Source organism: Anser brachyrhynchus, assembly GCF_964034855.1.
Source record: "Anser brachyrhynchus genome assembly, chromosome: 27".
NCBI classification, from domain to species: Eukaryota; Metazoa; Chordata; class Aves; order Anseriformes; family Anatidae; genus Anser; species Anser brachyrhynchus.
In genome coordinates this window covers 3,935,404-3,953,643 of record NC_137720.1, presented here as the reverse complement: position 1 = coordinate 3,953,643, position 18,240 = coordinate 3,935,404, and the positions used below count along the sequence as shown (strand labels likewise).

The 18,240-nt window shown below is 59.2% G+C and overlaps 2 protein-coding genes across 4 annotated transcripts in view; one reads left to right on the top strand and one right to left on the bottom strand.

The window, feature by feature from the left end:
• The window catches only part of MYBPH (myosin binding protein H), a gene marked incomplete at its 5' end in the record, with an annotated part of 23,406 nt that extends 16,376 nt beyond the window's left edge, over window positions 1-7,030 (bottom strand). For 2 of the 3 annotated variants that reach the window (XM_080569566.1, XM_080569567.1), the window contains one exon: window positions 1,091-1,555. Coding sequence is in view for 1 of the 3 variants with exons in the window: in XM_080569565.1 (XP_080425691.1) it covers window positions 6,678-7,030 (353 nt within the window). Of the gene's footprint in view, window positions 1-1,090; window positions 1,556-6,677 lie in introns of those variants that run through there. The other variant, XM_080569565.1, reaches the window with a different exon arrangement.
• DENND2D (DENN domain containing 2D) lies at window positions 6,942-18,050 on the top strand. Its single transcript, XM_080569568.1, has 12 exons — window positions 6,942-7,074; window positions 10,119-10,300; window positions 10,583-10,695; window positions 10,808-10,877; window positions 11,267-11,344; window positions 11,439-11,579; window positions 13,552-13,700; window positions 13,803-13,980; window positions 14,476-14,517; window positions 15,358-15,448; window positions 15,886-16,125; window positions 17,159-18,050. Exons 1-12 carry the CDS (start codon window positions 7,017-7,019, stop codon window positions 17,218-17,220), a joined length of 1,404 nt encoding a protein of 467 aa, XP_080425694.1. The 5' UTR covers window positions 6,942-7,016; the 3' UTR covers window positions 17,221-18,050.
• The last annotated feature ends 190 nt before the right edge of the window (window positions 18,051-18,240 follow it).

The window sequence follows — 18,240 nt, the reverse complement described above, 5'->3', positions numbered from 1 at the left end:
GGGCAGGGCTGACGGATGCAAACACCCAGCCCCACCGGCATCTTCAGGGTGCTATTTTTGGGCAGCGATGGGATAACTCTCCTCTGAGCTGGCAGGGAGAGAGAAACAGAGAAACCCACGCGGGGATGCCCAGACTTTGCCCAGTGCCTCACTGGGAACCGAGCCCAGCTCAGTTTCCCCGGGGATGGCACCACGGTGGAGCAGCATCGCTGCTGCCCCCGCCAGAGCGGTCCCGTGGTACATCACGGCGTGAGGTCGGCACAGGGCAGGAGCGGTGACCTCCTGGGACAGGACGTGACGGGCTGGCAGAAGCCCTCACGGACTTTGGCACCACATCAGTTGCCTGCCGTGCCTCTGGCACCCAGAAGCAATGACAAACCCAGGGCATCGCTCTGCCTTTGGTGGTTCTTTTTCCAGTCTTGCCCCACCTCCAGGGCTGCCAGCAGGAGCTTACCTAGGGCAGGCTGAGCCCACGCCAGCCCCGCTGCCCACAGCCTGCCTGGCTGTCACCTCCACCGAGGGCCGGGGACAGCAGCTGGGGACACCAATAATGCTCTGTCATCACCTGCCCTGCCTGGTCCCACTTTGGGACAGGGAAAAGCTGCAAACAGCACCTTGTGTTCTCCCCTCCATCAAAAGTCAGGTGCTCAGCAAGTCCCAAAATGATCCAAGCAACCCCTGCTATTTTATACCAGATTTTCCCCTGGGGGGAGATGCAGCCACACAGCCCCATGTTTCGCTCCCCGAGCTGTGCCCAGCGCTGCTGGGTGATCCCTCTGCCAGCAGGCAGGGGGTTGGGATGCTCTGCAAGAGAAGGAACCAGCCCAGCCCCGGACTCCACCAGCACCAAGGGCTGATTTCTTCACCGTGCCAGCCGCTTGCTCGGGTGCTTGCTCACCTTACGCAGGGGCAAACGCCTCAGCCCAGAGCCCTGCTTTGCTGACCCCTGCGCCTGCAGTCCTAGGCAGCACCCAGTGTGTCCCAGTTAGCCCAGCTGGTGCCCAGCCCTGATGTAAAAAAAACACACCACTGGCCCATTACAGCCTAAGCACATGCTCCTGGTCTCACCGGACCTTCAGCATCCCCTTACCTCCACCAAGGACTAAGGTCACCTCTGGTGTCCTCAAGGCTCCTCCTGCAGGATCAGGATCCCTATCTCTGCTTCCCCTTCCCAACCCCTCCCTTGCATTTTCACATCCACACCCCTCATTTCTTTGCCCTAAATGCTTCCACCTGCACCCTCACCTGCCTCCATCCCCTCCTCCTTTCTGCACCCTCCCCCTCTTGCCCCATGCAGAGTCCCTGTCGTGCTCCACCCCACTGTGGTGGAGCAGGGAATGGTCCTTTTGGCTGAAAGCAGCAAAGCTGACAGGGACCAGCATGATGCCCTGCACCCATCCCAGCCCTGGGGGCACCAGGACCAGCCATGGTTCGGATGGGGCAGCTGGTAGCCTGCAGAGGTCCCCAAGGCCGCTGTGGGGGTGGCAGGCACCCTGAGGGCTGTCCCTCCCCAGGACGCTCGGAAGCCAAGGGGAGCAAATCCTGGACAAAGGGCAGCAGGTTCTGGACCCGCCCCCCCACCCCCCAAGACCCCCTCTTCCCAGGCACCTTCATGCGGGACCCTCCCTGCTATGCCCCCCTCCCTGCAGAGTTTCCTGGATCAGAGGGGCTACAAGGGGTCAGAGCATCCGCAGATCCCAGTGACTCGTGCCAGGCCCCAGTAACTGGGGAAACAAACCGGTGTAGGGTTGTCCAACAGCGGTTCAGCTGCACCCTTCCCTGCTGCCACCAGAGAGCATCATGGGGACATTTAATCGAGCAGTCCTTACCCTAGATCCATCCCAAACCCTCCAGATACAGAGCCAGGCTTTGGGGAGATGCCCTTTTTGCACGGTTCTCAGTGTCCCTGATCCACGGTGGCACAGCCCCACCTGACAGCCCCGTGCCTGCCCTGGAGGAAGCATCACCCCAAAGCACCTCCGAGCAGCTAGGCCAGGACTTGGGGTTCTGAGAGTGAACAGGATTTTATCTCTTGACCCGACAACCTGCAAGGAGACCGCCATGGTAGAGATACTTCATCCTCCTCCTCCTCACCCATGCGCGCACCAACACAGCAGGGCTGCTCGCGTATTTTTGCAGGGGAAGGCCACCGCATCCAGCCCATTGTGACCAAGCGAGGGCTGAGCCTGCTGATGGCTTTTGCCACGAACACGTGCAGGGAGCTGGTTCCCATCTCCTGGGGGTTAGGAGGTGGCACAGGTCCCAGGGGATCTGGTGACAGTGGAGGGGGGCTGTGGTCCTCAGGAAGGAGGAGGACCTCCCCCAAAACAGCGGTCGGACGGTGTGGGGAACACGCCAGGATCCCATGACATTCCTCCCCAGCTCCCGCAAAGCCCTTGCGATCCCACAGGTGGCAAAATGCTGCAGGAACGCTCAGGGACATCCAGCCCCAAGTGCCGGTGATGTTGAGAAGCTGATTTAATTTCACAACCTGCAAAGCCCATGGGGAGGAAACGGGGCCAGGACGGCGGGGCTGGCTCTTCCCTATCCCTGGCAGTCTGACTTCAAACCTGAAGTGCCACAGCCGTGCGCAAATCCACATCTTCCTCACATCCCACCCTGCCACCTGGATGGGCAAAAATACCCTCGGTGTCCCCCTTCTGCTGCTGCTTGTGGCTGGGGTCACCTCCTCCTCGCAGAGCGCGGGGAAGCTGATGTCCTTTGCACCCCAGCACAGCAGCCAGTGGGGACTGGGGGGAACGGAGGGAGCAGCCAGCAGCCGGTTATCTGATCCCGGCCGCTCCGGTGTAAACTTAGCATGGCCTTTCGGAAAGTTCTTGCTGTGGCAAAACACGCAGTAAATCACTGCTCTGGATGCCAACAATATTTCGAGATTAGCAAATCTTACAGAGCTCCTTGAGTAAAAGCTTGGTTCAGGTCAAGGTTTGCAGCCCTGCCAGCGTAACTGGGGGGCTCTTGCTGTGCCAGCGCACCCCGGCCCCCCGGGGCTGTGCGGAGCCGCAAATGCTTCCTGTTCTTTGGAGAGAGTGGGGCAAAGTCTGGGGCCAGCACCACGTGCAGGGCAGCAGGTGTCATGTGGGTGCCCCCCCAGGCCATCAGAGGCAGGACTGACCCCCAGTTTCTGCCCTCCCCGTCCCAGCTCGCTCAGCCCAGCTGAGAAAATCCTGAAAATCCCCATTCTCCTTCTTTTCTTTGACAAGAAGCAAAACAAGCTCCGCACCGGCTGCCCCAGCCCCGCATCGTCCCACGCTCCCCAGGGGATGAGCCACCACCATCCCCAGTGCCCTGGTGCCCCTGGCGTCCCCAGCACCCTGGCAGATCCCTGAGCCACGATGCTTCAGAGCAGCAACGCCCAGAGCTCTGCAAAGGCCACCAGGAGGCTGGACCCTGCTGCCACCACCTGCTTCCACATATGCTGCGAGTTTCTCGAGCTCAGCTGGGCACTAATTGTGCACCAGAGCCCCGCTTGGGGGGAGAAGAGGAGGGAGAAATGCAGAACAGGGGCAGCAAGCACCTGGGAGCCAGCACCACGTGCACCCAGACGGACGCAGGCTTTGCACGCTGCAGCTGATTAACACCTGAAACACACTGCCAAGGCCAAAGCAGCCCGGAGCTGGCATTTTTACCCGGGACAAGTTCCTGGCTCGGTACGGGGAGGCTGAGGAAGGTCTCGTGCTACACCTGAGGCGAGGCTGCGCAGCGCGACCCTTTCCATCTATGGATGCCCGCTTGCAAACCAGCGACGCCAGCCCAGCCATGAGCCTGTAAGCTGAGACGTCTTTGCTCCTCCTGACCATCAAACAGCCCCAGAAAGGAACGGTTTCCCTGCACTATATTTGCGGGGGGGGGCTGCAGCCCAGCACCAATCCTGCCCTCCCACCCAGTGCTGCCCGAGCCCCTCTGCCGAACACCACGTCCAAGGAATCCCAAGGGCAGATTAAAATACTTGGGATTAAAACCAGCTTGGTGCAAGGAAAAGCAGATGGATTTGCTTTGCTTTTTAATCACTGGGAGCTTTGCACCCCCCTCTGCAACCACCGTGCAGGAAATAGTCCCTAAATCTAAAAGATGAAGCTTTTTTTCATGCAGCAATGTGCGGCACGGGTCAGGGGTGATTTTGAAACAGGGCTCTCTGCACCCTGGGTATGGGCGCAGGGGGGTGTAGGGCCATAGGGGATGCATCTTGCTAAGAAGCCCCATTTTCAGTGTCCCGTGGGGGTTGGCATCTCTCTTCCTCACCCAGTCTGGGACTGCTTCACTCCTGGTTGTGGGATGGAGCACCCCAGCTGGCGCTCAGCCCCCCGTGTCCAGACAGGGCCCCTTGCACCCCTGAGCATCAGGGGAAAGGGGCAGGTGGAGGATGTTACATGGCACCCCGATTTGGGGATCAGCCAGCTCCAAACAGGGCAGAAACGGTGCAAACACAAGCGAGCTGAGCCCACCTGCCCTCAGCAAACCTCCTGAGAGCCAGACAAGCAGGGAGAAGAGTCTCCGGAGGAAGCTGCCCTCTCCCGCCAGCTCTCCGGAGAAGTTTCTTTGCTCGAATGCTGCCATCCAGTGGGACAAACGCCCTGGAGTGGGAAAAAGCTGGAAACGTGGCCATGGGGGTCCTGGCCCCAGCCCCAGGGTGGGTCACCAGCCCCAGGCTGCCCAGGGGGGTCCTGCTGGGAACCTGAGCCCCCGGCTCCATGCCCCAGCCCTAGTTTTGTTATGGGGTAAAGTCAACAGCGCTCCCATGCTGCAGGGATGCTGAGCCAAGAAGCTCCAGCTCCTAACGTCCTCCCGAAATGTGGCACCTGGTGAGGGGATGGGGAAAGGGTGAGGATGCACCGGGGTGAGTCAAGGGGCAACAAGGTGAGGGGAGAGAGAGGAGGAGGAGGAGGAGGAGGAGGAGGAGGAGGAGGAGGAGGAGGAGCTGCAGTGCTAGCGGGGTCACAGCACAATGCCGAGGGCTCCGCAGGGAGAGGGTTTGCAGCGGGATGTTTGTGTCCTGAATACACCACGCTAGCAGAAAACCAAATACCAGCGTGTATTCATCAGCACTGGGGCTGCAAGGGAAAAACAAAACAAAACACAAAGCTCCCCGGGCTCAGTTTGGTGAAGCAAAATGATTTTGGCAGCGGCAACGGAGCAGTGCAATGGCGAGCTTTGCATCCGCAGTGGCCAGAAGCCCCCCAGATCCCACAATGTGCCCGTTTGTTGTCACGGTGGGTGGCTGGGTTCCTGCAGAAAAGAGCTTTCAGTGGGAATATTCAAAGTTCAACCTCTTTCAGCAGCGCAAGGTTTGCTGGATTGTGCCAGGGGCACAAAGGGACAGTGTTTCCTTGGGAGCGGGGAGGTTTGTGGCTGGGAACACGGCTCTTTTCTTCTGCGCACAGAAGGCATCTGAGCAGAGTCAAGGCGTTATCGAAGCACAGGATCGTAGTCAGAAGCTTGGCTTAAATGAAGCAAGCAGAAAATATTTGTGCATACGGGAAAAAAAAAAAAAGAAAGAATTCGGGGATTTCTTCTGGCTGAAGGCAGCAGCCATTCTTCCAGAGTCGCTCCGGTTTCCAGGAAAGGAGGGATTTTCCTCTGAAATCGAAAGGGAAAACCCCTAAATTTTTATTCTCCTGTCGTGCCAACAGGAAATTTCTCCTAGGAGCAACAAACACTCCTGCTGCCATCTCCTCCAAGATGCCCAAGTGCTCTTCCAACCCCTCGAGATCAGCCAGAAACCGTCCCCAGACCAGAAAATCCCTGAGGACCGCAGAGAGGCAGCAGCAGCAGGGAAGGAAAGAGGACGGGAAGTATCACAGCGCACGAAGGGAGGGGATTTGGTGTAGGAAAACTGGGCTATGTCTGAAAAAAGCCACGCTCCGGCACTAAGGCTAAGGTCTGTGCATAGCTCATCACACCTAAAATCCTCATAGCTGTGCCCAAAGACCCCTCTGGGCGCTTTATTTGCTGTGTAAACACTGCCTAAAAGTGGCAGAGGAAACATTGAGGGTCCGGGCAGGTGAATGATGGGGAAAGTGGATTTTTTTTTAAAGATATCACTGGTTTTAGAGAGTCTTTTCCCACTGGTGGGTCTGGAGTGGTGAAACCATGAGCAAAGCCCAGCGAAGCAGAGCGACCCCGCAGGCTGCCTGGTGGGGACGGGGCGGCCACCGCGTAGCAGTGCTAATGAACCCTGCTTCCCCCAGCAGCACGGGGAGCTGGCAACTGGCCTCTGCAGCCCTGGAGCTGGCCCAGCTACCTCTGAGTCACGCGGAGAGCGGAGCGACGCTCTGCCCGATGGACAAACGCCAGCACAGGTGACTGCACAACCCGGCCGGCGTTCCCAAGTCCAGACAAGCTCACAGCCATGGGGATGAAAGCGTGGCGGCAGCAGCAGGGCGGCTCGGCTGGTTCCCCAGCACGCCGCAGAGGGGACCCCAAAACCTCTGGCCCCTAGAGGGGACGGTTCAGCATCACCCCCGGCTTCGGGGTGCGCCCCTCCCGGCCCCTGGGCAGCTCCCCCCTACCCGGGCTGGGGCCGGGTCCCCACCCTGATGCCCACGGGGCACTTCCCCGGTGCCCAGCTCCCCCATGCCCAGATCCCCCTGGGTCCCCGGTGCTCCCGGTGCCCGGTTCTCATCGTTTCCCTGTGCCCGGTGCTCCCTGGACCCTCGTACCCAGGGATGCTCCCGGCTCCCCCACACCCAGGTCCTCCCAGGACCCCCATGCCCGGTGCTCCCGGTGCTCCCGGTGCCCGGTGCTCCCGGCTCTTCCTCCAGCAGCCGCTCCCGGTTCCCGTGCCCTGTCGCTCCCCGTGCCCGGTGCCGCCGCCCCCGTGCCCCAGCCGGTGCCAGGTGCGGCCCGGCCCCCCCCCCCGCTCCTCCTCTCCTCTCCGCCCCGTCCCGTCCCGTCCCTCCTCCCCCGGGAAAGCGAAAGCGCAACGGCGGGCGGAAGCCGACCCGTGCCGAGCCGAGCCGTGCCGCACCGCGCCGCACCGGGGGCGCACCGGGGCCACCATGGCATCATCCATCGGCAACTTCTTCCGACGGAGCCTGCGGCGATCGGGCCGCAGAGGTGAGGGCAGGGAGGGGCCGTCGGGACGGGACGGTGCCGGTACCGGTGCCGGTGCCGGTGCCGGCGGAGCGGGGACTTGCCCGGGCAATGCAGCTCAGCCTCACCGGGAGCGGCCCCGGTAGGGTCCCCCCAGCCATGCCCGGTGCCCGCCCCAAATCCCCGGGGCTCGCCGCATCCCCTGGGGGGCTCAGCCCTTGTGCTGCGCCCTGTCCCCGCGGAGCCAGCCCCGTCCCGAACGAGCCTGCTCCATCCCCCGGGGATTCGCCCACCCCCGGGCACTGGCACCCGGCCCTGGAGGTTGGCACCAGAGGGAGCCCCGGGCTTCCCCCCCAGCCGCGTCCCCAAAGGCTTTGCCAGCCCTTTGCCCGCTGAGCTGGCGTCGGGCATGGTGGCCACAACAGCCCTCGAACTGGCCCGGATCAGCTCCACCAGCCCCGGCACCCACAGGGTGCGGTGCCACCGAGGCAGGCAGCACCGCAGGGCCGCTGGGAGGGTGGCGCAGAGCTTGGTCCTTTGGGATCTGCCAGCACTGCCGAGATAGGGAATGGGGGGCTCCTGCCTGCCCCCACCTCGAGCCGGAGCCAGGCTGGGGATTCTGGGGTTCGGTGCGACCCCCCCGTGGGCGCTGTTGTGTGCAGGCTGGTTCTCGCTCTCGCTGCGATATCTCGATTGTTTTTCCAAGCTCAGCAGAAAAGGCTCAGTGAGGCAAAAGCCATTTCCTCCCCGCCGGGGCAGGTGGGTGGCTGCGTGGTGCGAGCGGCTCACTGCCATGCAAATACACGCGTGGGGCTGGGAGATTTCCCCCCGCCGCAGCCCAGGAGCTGTTTGGGCAGAACAAAACAGGTCGTGCCGCATCACGAAGCAGCCCCGAGCGCTGCCCTCGGCTGATAAGGAACTCCCCCAACAGCGTGGGAAGCCGTTCATGCAGAAAAACCTCCTTCTTTTAATGCCGGTGCCTTTTCATCGCGGGCCAGGGTGCAGCGCACCAGCCTTTGCCCTCTCCGTGCCTGTGGGAGGGAGGGGTGGGAATGCACAGCACCAGCACCACAGCTGCTTCCCTTTGGAGCTGCGGCCCCACCACGGCCTGGCTCAGCCGGGGACGTTCCCTGCTTGCAGCAGGGGGCTCTGGGCTGTTCCCAGTCCCTTCCAGTTCAGGCTGCGGCAGAGTTGTTGGCTGAGACAGCAGAGCAGCAAATCCCATCCCGTGACAGCAGCCTGCATCCCCGGGATGCGCGGGGAGCTGCTAATCCTGGTGGTTTGGGGGAGTGCTGGGATGCCACATTACACCAGTCCCGTGCTGCACAGTGGCGCGTGGCCCCATACATCCCCGGAGCTCATCTTCCAGCTCAGGAATGAGGTGCTGTGGTCTTGGAGGGATTTAGGCTTGGACACTTTGTGACCCAACGTGGTGCAGGAGAGCCCAGCCAGGTGAGTGGCACCATGCCCTCAGCAGTGCTCGCTGGGCCGGGCAGGATCGTGGGTCCATCTGCGAGAGGCAGACCCACAGCTCGGTGTCAGCAGCTGCCCTGCCATGGAAGGTTTTCTCTTAAGTGTTTGAAAACCCAATGGAGAAAATGCAAATGCAGATCCTGTTGGAGAGCACATCTTGCATTCCCTGAAATACAGGCCAGGACGGGACAGGACAGGACAGGCAGGATTTAACCGTGCTTTCACCTTACAACGTGCAAGGGGAAAGCAAACCAATGCTGGCATCCAGCAAGGACAGGAGCCACCAGCAGCCCTCCCCACGGTACAGCCTGGACAAGGCGATGGAGAAATGAGAGATGCCCAGGGACAGGCGATTCTGGTCCCTGGGCAGGGACCACCCGTGATGGGACAGCGAGTGTCACCTCCTCAGCCAAGCTTTCTGCTCCCGTCGGCTGCCAGTGACCAGGAGCGAAGGCTGGAGCCCTGTTTCGGGACTAAAGGAGATGGCTACGGAGCTGGGGGGGACACGCAGGGTGGGCCTGACCCCAGAACTGCCATCAGAGAAGGACATGGGAGCAGCCAACCACAGCTGGATATTGAGCTGCTGAGCTGCAGAAAGCCCGCGGGATACTCCGGGATACGGGGACAAACTGCAGGAGTTGTTTCATCCATGCGTTTGTTTTCCTGCCTGTTACACCTAGAAGCAGCTCAAGCGTTGCTGTAATGCCGTGCCATAATCAGAGGCAAGACCAAGTCCAGGACAGCTTCAGTGCTGGGAACTGGGCATTTACAAGGTCACAGGCGGCTGCTGGGAGAGGGCAGAGCTGTGGCATGGCCTCAGCCCCCTGCCAGCCCCGAGCTCCTCCGCTGCCAGCCCTCAATCGCGCTGCCCCGTGGCACCCATCCCAGGGCCCTCGGAGATGTCAGCTCGGGCTCTTCTCCTTTTCGTTTCTCAGTTTGGGGTTGTGACAGCTGACGCTCCCCAGCTGCTCTCCCCAGCCGGCCCAACAAAAATGAGGATGCAGTCGCAGGGAGCTGCTTCGCTCTGGGAGCTGCAGCTTAGGGAAAACCCTCGAGTATCTCATTTGCAATCAGCAATTCCCAGGACTGAGGGCATCTGGCAGGGAGACTTTGGGATTCATCTCACTGGAGCTTTTGGAGGTGCTCAAGCAGCATCTGTGCTGGATGTTTGCTGCTTTTTTCCCCCTAAGAAAATAAATTTAAGTGCTCCAAAAACATTCCCACACATTTCTGCAGAGACTGTCTGCTCTCCACCACCCCACATGCCGGATTTGCTCTGGGTATCCCTTTGCCCTCACTGACAGAGGGTGAAGGAGTTCTGGGGGGCTCTGACAGTGCTTAGATTTTCTCCAAAAGACTCCTAAAAGCTAATTCTTTCTTTCCTTTCCGTGTCCTGCGCTGATGGGTCCCTGGCTGTTCACCACCACCCTTGCAGGGTGCACGGGGCATCGGGTCCCGCTCCCCTCTGGTCGGTTCTCGGGTGGCTCTGCGTCTCCCGTCCTGCCACCAGGACACCTCCTGGCCTTTCGTTTCACTGTGCTCTCTTTTTTTTTATTTTTGTTTCATTTGTTTTTTGCTTTTTTTTTTGGCTACAGAAGGAAAACAGGAGGCCCCTGCTGCAGAAAGCAACTCACGAGCGTTGCAAGGGAAGGCAGGAGACCGGAGCTCTGTCCTCTACTCCGCCGGACAGTTTTTCTTCGAGTACCTGGTGGTGGTGTCGCTGAAGAAGACTTCAGATGGACGTTACGAACCCAAGATAGCATACCAGTTCCCAAAGGTATTTAGTCCCCCTTTTGGGGAAAAATATGAGTTTTCTGAGGTTTGCAGAGTGCAAACAGGTGCCTGCACCTGGGTGCCTGCACTGCGCCCCAATATCCACGGGGTAAAACCGGCTGAAGTTGGGACTTTGGGGAGATGCTTGCCCAGGGATGTGCAGGCACCTTCTGCTTCGGTCTGACCCGGGGACGCTGGGGCCAAAAGGTCCCCCCCTGCCCCCAGCAGAACCCCGGGGCTGTGGGCACCCTGCGTCGCCCTGACTCGCGGCATCACTTTGTTCCAGCGTGAGAACCTCCTGAGGGGCCAGAAGGAGGAGGAGGAGCGCCTCCTGCAAGCCATTCCCCTCTTCTGCTTCCCCGACGGCAACAACTGGGCGCCTGTCACCGACTTCACCAGGTACCTGCCCCGCTGCGGGGCCCCAGCCACCGCTTCCCACCCGGTGTCGCCGTACGTGGGGGCTGCGGGCTGGGAGAGCCGCCCCGTCCCCATGCCTTGTCCCTCCTTGCAGTGAAACCTTTTCCTTCGTCCTGACGAACGTGGACGGCAGCAGGAAGATCGGCTACTGCAGGCGGCTGCTGGTGAGCATCCCCCATCAGCTCCGGGAATGGTGGAGAGTGTGGCAGGAGGTCTCGGAGGATGGGGAGGAAACTTTGGGAATACGCCAAAGGGCTTTGCACCAAAACTATTAACAACTCCGGCATCCAAACTGCCTTCTCCAGGCCCCAGCACCATCTGCTTATACAGCATGGACTGCGTCCTTGGCCAGAGCACCGGCTCCGAAAATCCTCCAGCGGGCAGTTTTTTCTTTTCCATTGAAATGCCAGAGCCATCCATGCCCCTCAAAGGGCATCTCCTTGGGTTCCCAGCACATCTCGCGTGGCGAATGGGGCTGGAGTTCACTGGGGAGAGCAGGGAGATGGTGTCGTGGGGCTGGGAGATGCTCAAACCCTTTCCCATCCTCTTCCAGCCCTCCGGCCGTGGCGTCCGCCTCCCTGAGGTCTTCTGCATCATCAGCTGCCTGGGCTGCTTTGGGCTCTTCTCCAAGGTAGGGATGCGGTGGCTCCATCCAGCACAGTGGTGGCCCTGGCAGCCGTCAGGCCGCCCACCGGGGTTTGACGGCTCCTTTCTGCCTCCCCCAGATCCTGGACGAGGTGGAGAAGAGGCGCCAGATCTCCATGGCGGTGATTTACCCCTTCATGCAGGGCCTCCGGGAATCGCCCTTCCCGGCTCCAGGGAAGACGGTCACCATCAAAAGCTTCATCCCCGAGTCGGGCACAGAGGTTGGTGGGGTTCTGGGGGCTCAGCATCTTGTGCTCTGCTCCAACATGGGGAGCCCAGGCTGTCTGCTGGAGCATCCTCCATATCTGCAGCACCCATGGGTGCTCCCTGGAGCAGTGGGTCAGGCTGGGGGAGCTTCATGCCCTGGGAGATGTGGGTGCCCACTCCCTCCTCGCCAAGGAGGAGAGCAGCCAGTGGTGAGGATGAGGAGAAGGAGGAGGAGAAGGGTGAGGAGGAGGAGGAGAAGGAGGAGGAGGAGGAGAGGAGAAAGATGGATGAGGATGAGGATGAGGATGAGGATGAGGATGAGGATGAGGATGAGGATGAGGATGAGGATGAGGATGAGGAGGACGAGGCTGGATCCCATCCACAGTGATGCCACCTTGCAGCTCCATCAGCCCGGAGCTGGAGCAACCAATGCAAAACCTCACCCGGCACCGTTCCTTAGCTCGCTGCTGCTTGCACGAGCGGCCCGTGCGTTGGCACCGCGCCGGGCCAGGGCACCTGCAGCACCCTGCCTGCAGCACCCTGCCCACGAGCCACAGGTCACACCTCTGGGCTGGGGCTCGCGGTGGGGCCGGGGCTGTGGCACTGTCGCAGGCTGCAGCTCGCCCTCCGCACCGAGGGTGTGCCGCCGGCGTGTGGCAAGCCCGGCTCTTACCTGCGGTGCTGCTCAGAAAGATCTGAGCAGGGCACGGAGCCCACGAGGCTCATCTCGCCCACGCACAGCACGGGGCCAGGCTAGCACAGGCAGAGCCTTTTCTTTTGCTTTTCCTTTCCCCTCCGGTGAAGCTTCAGTGAAAAAAATGGGTTGGATCTGCCCCGGCACCTCGCAGGATAACGTCAGTGCTGAGCATCGCTGGGGACGTGTCCTGCCAGGGTGGGTCTGGGAGCAGGATCCCTCCTCTCTAGTGCAATTTGGCAGCTGGCTATCAAATTGCAAGAGATTTCTTCATCCAGGAAAGCTTGCGCAAGGGCTTTGCACATTGCTCAATGCTCTGGCTGAGGGCCAGGCTGCAGGGAGCGTGGCTGGGGGTGACGGAGAGGGAGGACACATGGGGACGTTCTTCGAAAGAGATGGGCTTTGGGGCTCCAGGCAGGTGCTGGAGCAAGTCGGGGAGATCCATGAGAAAACGGGAAGGGGGTGAAAATAAATTCTGGGTGCTGCATGGGCCGGGAGCTGAGGACCACGCAGGACTTGTGCTGGAAAGGGGCTGCGGAGCCCGGCCAAGCCCTGAGCTGCTGGCTGGGAACACAGCTGGAAGTGTGTCACAGCCCGGGGAGGAGAGGGTAATCCCCGAACCCAGACAAAGCTGGGGCCAGGGCCGTGATGGGCAACACAGTCCTGCCAGCCCCTCGCTGGTCACTGTCTGGGGCTGCCCACAGTGGGGAACATGCATCGACCAGGTTTAGGAGGCTCCTCTCCACGGCAGAGCCAGCAAAACGGACAGACCACCCGCAAATATCTGCTCCGTGTTTCACCTTTGGGCCATCCTAGCTGTCACGAGGCGACATGGCCCTCTGAGGGAGTCTTTTGAGGAAGCTTATGTGGTTTTTATAGCAAAAAAGTCATGTCCTAATCCTTCCTCCTTTTCCCGGGCAACTTTCTCCACTGTTGCTCACAGGCGAGCTGTCAGCTGCTGAGATCGGGGCACTTCCCTGCTGGGCTCCTACCAGAGACTCATGAGCACTGGAGAAAAGAGGCATTTTGGTTAAAATTCCATTACCCTAATTAATAAATGCCACACTACGCATCACCACTGCAGCTTTGTTGCTGTGTGTCCCAAATCGCCACGCACGACAAGAAGTTTGTGCTTTGCAGAGGGTCTTGACGGAGGTGCTGCAAACTCCAGGAAGGGTGTTTGGGCAGTGCCGTGGTCATTAATTGCTCCCAAACTGCCTTCCTGGGGGGCCAGGTCGGTGTTGGGGGGACATTTCACCTCCTAAGGGGGTTTGGTGGCTCTCCCTCTGCAGCTCATCGAGCTCACGCGGCCCGTGGACGCCCACCTGGAGCACGTGGAGTTCCAGGCGCTGCTCCAGCGGCTCAGCCCCAACCTCATCCTGCACATCTTCGCCTCCGCCGTGTTGGAGCGGCGGCTCATCTTCCTGGCCGAGGAGCTGAGGTGAGTCCTGAGCTCTTTATCTTCAAAAAAAAAATCAAAACCAACACCACCAAAGCCTTGCAGGATGCAGCTGAGCTCAGGGCGCTCCTTGTCCTCTCGCAGCGTCCTCTCGCAGTGCATCCACGCAGTGGCTGCTCTCCTCTACCCCTTCACGTGGGCTCACACCTACATCCCCGTGGTCCCCGAGTGCCTGCTCGACACCGTCTGCTGCCCCACGCCCTTCATGGTCGGCATCCAGATGCGGCACCTGGAGCGGGTCCTGGATCAGCCAATGGAGGAGGTATTTCAGCCAGGGAGGGTGAAGGTGTCTGGATGGAGATGTGAATTTGTCCATCACCCTGCAATTGTGCTGGTTCCGGGGCTGAAGGCTCAGGTTGCGCCCTTTTCCCTTCTGGAGAGAGATTCTCCAGATTGTTTTTTTTGTGTCCCTCCTCCTTCTGGCACCTGGGGCAACACCTCCACATCCCCTGGGTGCTGCCCCAGGACCCACAGCCCTGACCCTGGGGGCTCAGGGAGCCGACATCGGCTGCTGGCTGCTGGCATCGTCCCAGCCCTGCAGAAGCAGAGAGAGGCTGGGGACGGCCACCAAGCCTGGGGCAAACACGGCCCCTGGGGAGATGCCTGCAGCACAGATGGACCGAGCCCTCTCCTGCCACCCTCATGGGCTGCAGACACAGTGGTCTGATCCCAAAATGGGTGGGAGGAGGCCACGGTGCCAGGGATGTTTTGGTGAGTCTGGCTGCTCAACCTGGTTGCTCTCTCTGCTCTCTTTCAGGCTCTGATAGTTGACCTGTGCGAAGGGAAGATCATCCGGGCGGTAGGTGCCCCTGCACAGGGCCTGGGGCTGGGCTGGGCCCCCTGTCCCCCCTCGGTCCCGGCTGCCTGGCAGCTCTCCCGTTTGGGTGTCAGGATGTCAGGGTGTCCCTCTGTTGTGGTTTAACCCAGCCGGCAGCTCAGCACCACGCAGCCGTTTGCTCACCCTCCCCCCTCCCTCTCTGGGATGGGGAAGAGAAACAGGAAAATGAAGCCTGTGGCTTGAGACAGAGACAGTTTATTAGGACAGAAAAGAAAATAATAGTAACGATAATAGCACTACTACTAACAATGTGTATGAAACAAGTGATGCAGAATGCAATCGCTCACCACCCGCTGACCGTTGCCCAGCCTATCCCCGAGCAGCTGGCCCCCCAACCCTGGCTAGCCACCCCTATATATTGTTTAGCATGACCCCATACGGTACGGAATACCCCTTTGGGCAGTTTGGGTCAGCTGTCCTGGGTCTGTACCCGCAGCCTGCCCGCTGGCAGGACAGAGCGAGAAGCTGAAAAGTCCTTGGCTTAGTGTAAGCACTGCTCTGCAACAATTAAAACATCAGCACGTTATCAACATTCTTCTCATCCTAAATCCCAAACATAGCACCCTACCAGCTACTAGGAGGAAAATTAACTCTGTCCTAGCCGAAACCAGGACAAATGGGTTTCTCCACCCACTGCATCTGTCCCATGAGCCAGAGCACCCGGGTCTGTGGGCATCCCACGCCCAGCATCACCGTGCGCGATAATTAATGAGCCCTACAGAAAGCCCCGCTGATGAGCTGCCCGAACCCGAGCCACGTTCCCAGCAGTGCCAGGTGCTTCACAGCCCCGTTGCCTTCCAGGTTGGGGATGAGGAGGAGATCTTGCCCATCAAGCTGCAGAACGAGATGCTGACATCTCTGAACAGGCACAACAACAACAACAACGTGCACAGTAAGGGCGTCTCTTTACAGGTGGTAAAATGCGTGCAGCTGCCCTCCGCGGGTGGCCACAGTCCCCAGCAAAATGGCTTTTCTAATGGCACCTGGCCTGAGGTGTTCCTGCCCCAAACTGAGGCAAAATGCAGCCACAGGAGAGAAATGCCTTGGCCCTTCTCCAGCCCTGCAAAATGTGATAGCAGGAACAAGTGATTCTGCTTCAAATATCGGGTTTTGTCAGTATTTGGCCTGCAAAGATGCTGCTGCCCTGGAAAGCAAATGCAGCTGGTGCTCCTTTAGCGAAATTAGCTTACAGACAGAGGGAGGTTTTAAGGAAATAACAGTTTCTTGGGATGGAAGCACAGCCTGTGAAGTGGCCAGGTTAAAATAGGACCATCTTCCGTATGTCCAGAAGTGCCATGCCCACCTCTTGTGCTCCGTGTTCTCTTCCAGCACCCGAGCAGGTGAACACGCTCGTCTCGGAGGCCTTTGTGCAGTTCTTCGTCCGAATAGTTGGACACTACGCCTCGCACATCAAGTGGAGTAAAAACGGCCCAGGCACCTTCCAGGAGCGAGCCTTCTGCAAAGCCATCGCCTCCAAGACCAACCGCAAGTTTGTGAAGAAGTTTGTGAAGACGAACATGTTCTCCCTATTTATTGAGGATGCAGAGAAGAACAGGATCCCGCAGGAAGGTAAGCGGCCTCGTCTCTCCTTTCTTCACTGGTCGGGTGAGCTCTGCAAAGTCCTGGGGCATTTGGTTAAGGGAAAAAGATGCCCCGTGCCCAGGGCAGGCTGCAGTGGGCTGGGGATGCTCAGGGCAGCAGGAGGCACCTGAGCACCCATTTGCCTTCAATACTTGCATTTCTCCGTCCCTGCCAAGCAATCAAAAAGCCATCCCCGGGCTCATTTTAGATCTTGTCTGGGGCTGAGGCAGGCTTACCAAGGGCTCAATGTTCAGGCAAACATGCCAGTAGCAGCGCAAATATTTGGCTTGGACTCAGGCAGCAGCTGGGAGCTGGCTCCTAGCTGTGCTGCCAGCAGGTCCTGACTCATCTCTGCCGCCGGCTCCAGCGCGGATCCGTGATGGCTGGGTTGGTGCTTCCTCTTGCCCAGGAGGGCACCAGCACGAGCCAAGCCTCCTCCCTGCTCACGATGAGAGCAAACAGAGGCGAGAGAGGTTGAGGACGTCACCAAAAACATCTGTCGGTGGCCAGAGATGCCGTGGCCTGGGGTGCAGCACAGCAGAGGGCGCGTGGGGCAGTGCTGCGGGCGGCGGGCGGCACGTGGAGCCTGTGGTGGGTCCCTTACAGCCCGCCTGCAACCTGCCCAGCGGGGCATGGACCTGGGAGAGAGGCATGGCACAATCCCAGCTTTCCTGTCATATTCCCAGCCTACGTCACCGTTCTGGCTGTTCACAATCTCGGGGCCTCCCACTTTCTTTCCTCCTCGCTGGTTGGATAGGAAACACTGAAACTGAATAGGAGTGACGGCGTGGGTTAAAGCCTTACGCTAACCCAAGCTTGATAAAGCTCATGTGGGGAGGGTGGAGAGCGCTGGGTGGAACTGCCACGACCTCGATGCCACCCTCACCTGGGTGACAGCCACACAGCCGGGCCCTCCCTGCGTCCTGCCGCTCAGCTCCATGCACAAGCAACGGAGCATGGATGCGACAGCTCTGGCGCTTGCGGTGTTTGGTGACGGCAAACGACCTTTTCTTGTCCACAGTGTATTTCCAGCAGAAGATAACAGAATACCACGAACAGAAGAAGCACCGGAGGGACTCCTGAAGTACAGCCGGGAGCACCGGAGCTGGAACTGAGCAGGTCTCTGCCAGCAGCACTGCGCTGTGCCAGCCAGAGCCGTGCCCCGTCCAAGGGCAGAGCACGCTGGACTCTGCTGGATCTGCCCGCCCGTTCCTGCCTGTGACTCACGAGAAGCACCAAACACCAGTTTCAACCCTTTCCTTTCTCCCTCAGGGCACCATTGCACTGGAAAACTTTTGCACAGAGCTAGCACGCAGGCCGTGGTTTCTTTTCCAGCCTTGCTAGCAACAGGGACAAACCACACCTCAGTGCCCAGCTCTGCACCGAGCCTTTGGCCATGTCAGGACTTCACGTGGAGACGGAGGGAAGTCAGGGAGCAGGTGCCTGCTGGCTGCAGGACAACAAGGGCTGTAGAGTAATTGTTAAAGAAAAAAGAAAAAAAGGATGAGTAGGAAATGCTGTTATTTCTAATTAAAACAAACCTAGGTTTTGCAAATAAGCAACATCCTATGAAATATGTTTCCGAGGATTCTAGTATTAGCAGTTGTTTCACTTTGTTTTCTGTCGAGATACGCTCATTGTTCAACACCAGCAGGAGCAGTCTCTGTGGGTTTTAGCAGTTTCCTCTGTAGTAGCTCTCTTCTTTGTTGGTACTACTTGGAGCAACAATCCCAGTTTAGCTCTTTGAAGAAACGAAAATACTCTTTCCCAACAGGTTATTTATTCGCACTGTAAGCAAACTGTGAAGGCCACCGGGCTATGTTTTGTCGTGGAGGGAAACAGCAGATCAACAGCTTCGGGCAGGGAGGAAGTAATAGTTAAATCAAGTAGTAAAATATCAACATTCTACTTGTTCCTGGTTTTGATGCCAACTTCTTTTAAAACCTCACTGTTTTTTTCAGTGCTGTTTCTGAAATGTGATGCCTGTAGCAGATAAAGCTAAACTGCAGTTCTCCCTCCCTCCTTTTCTAACACATTCGCCCAGGGAACAAGCACGGCAGCACAGAAAGCAGGGGCCAGCTGCAGATGCACCTGGTTCCTTCC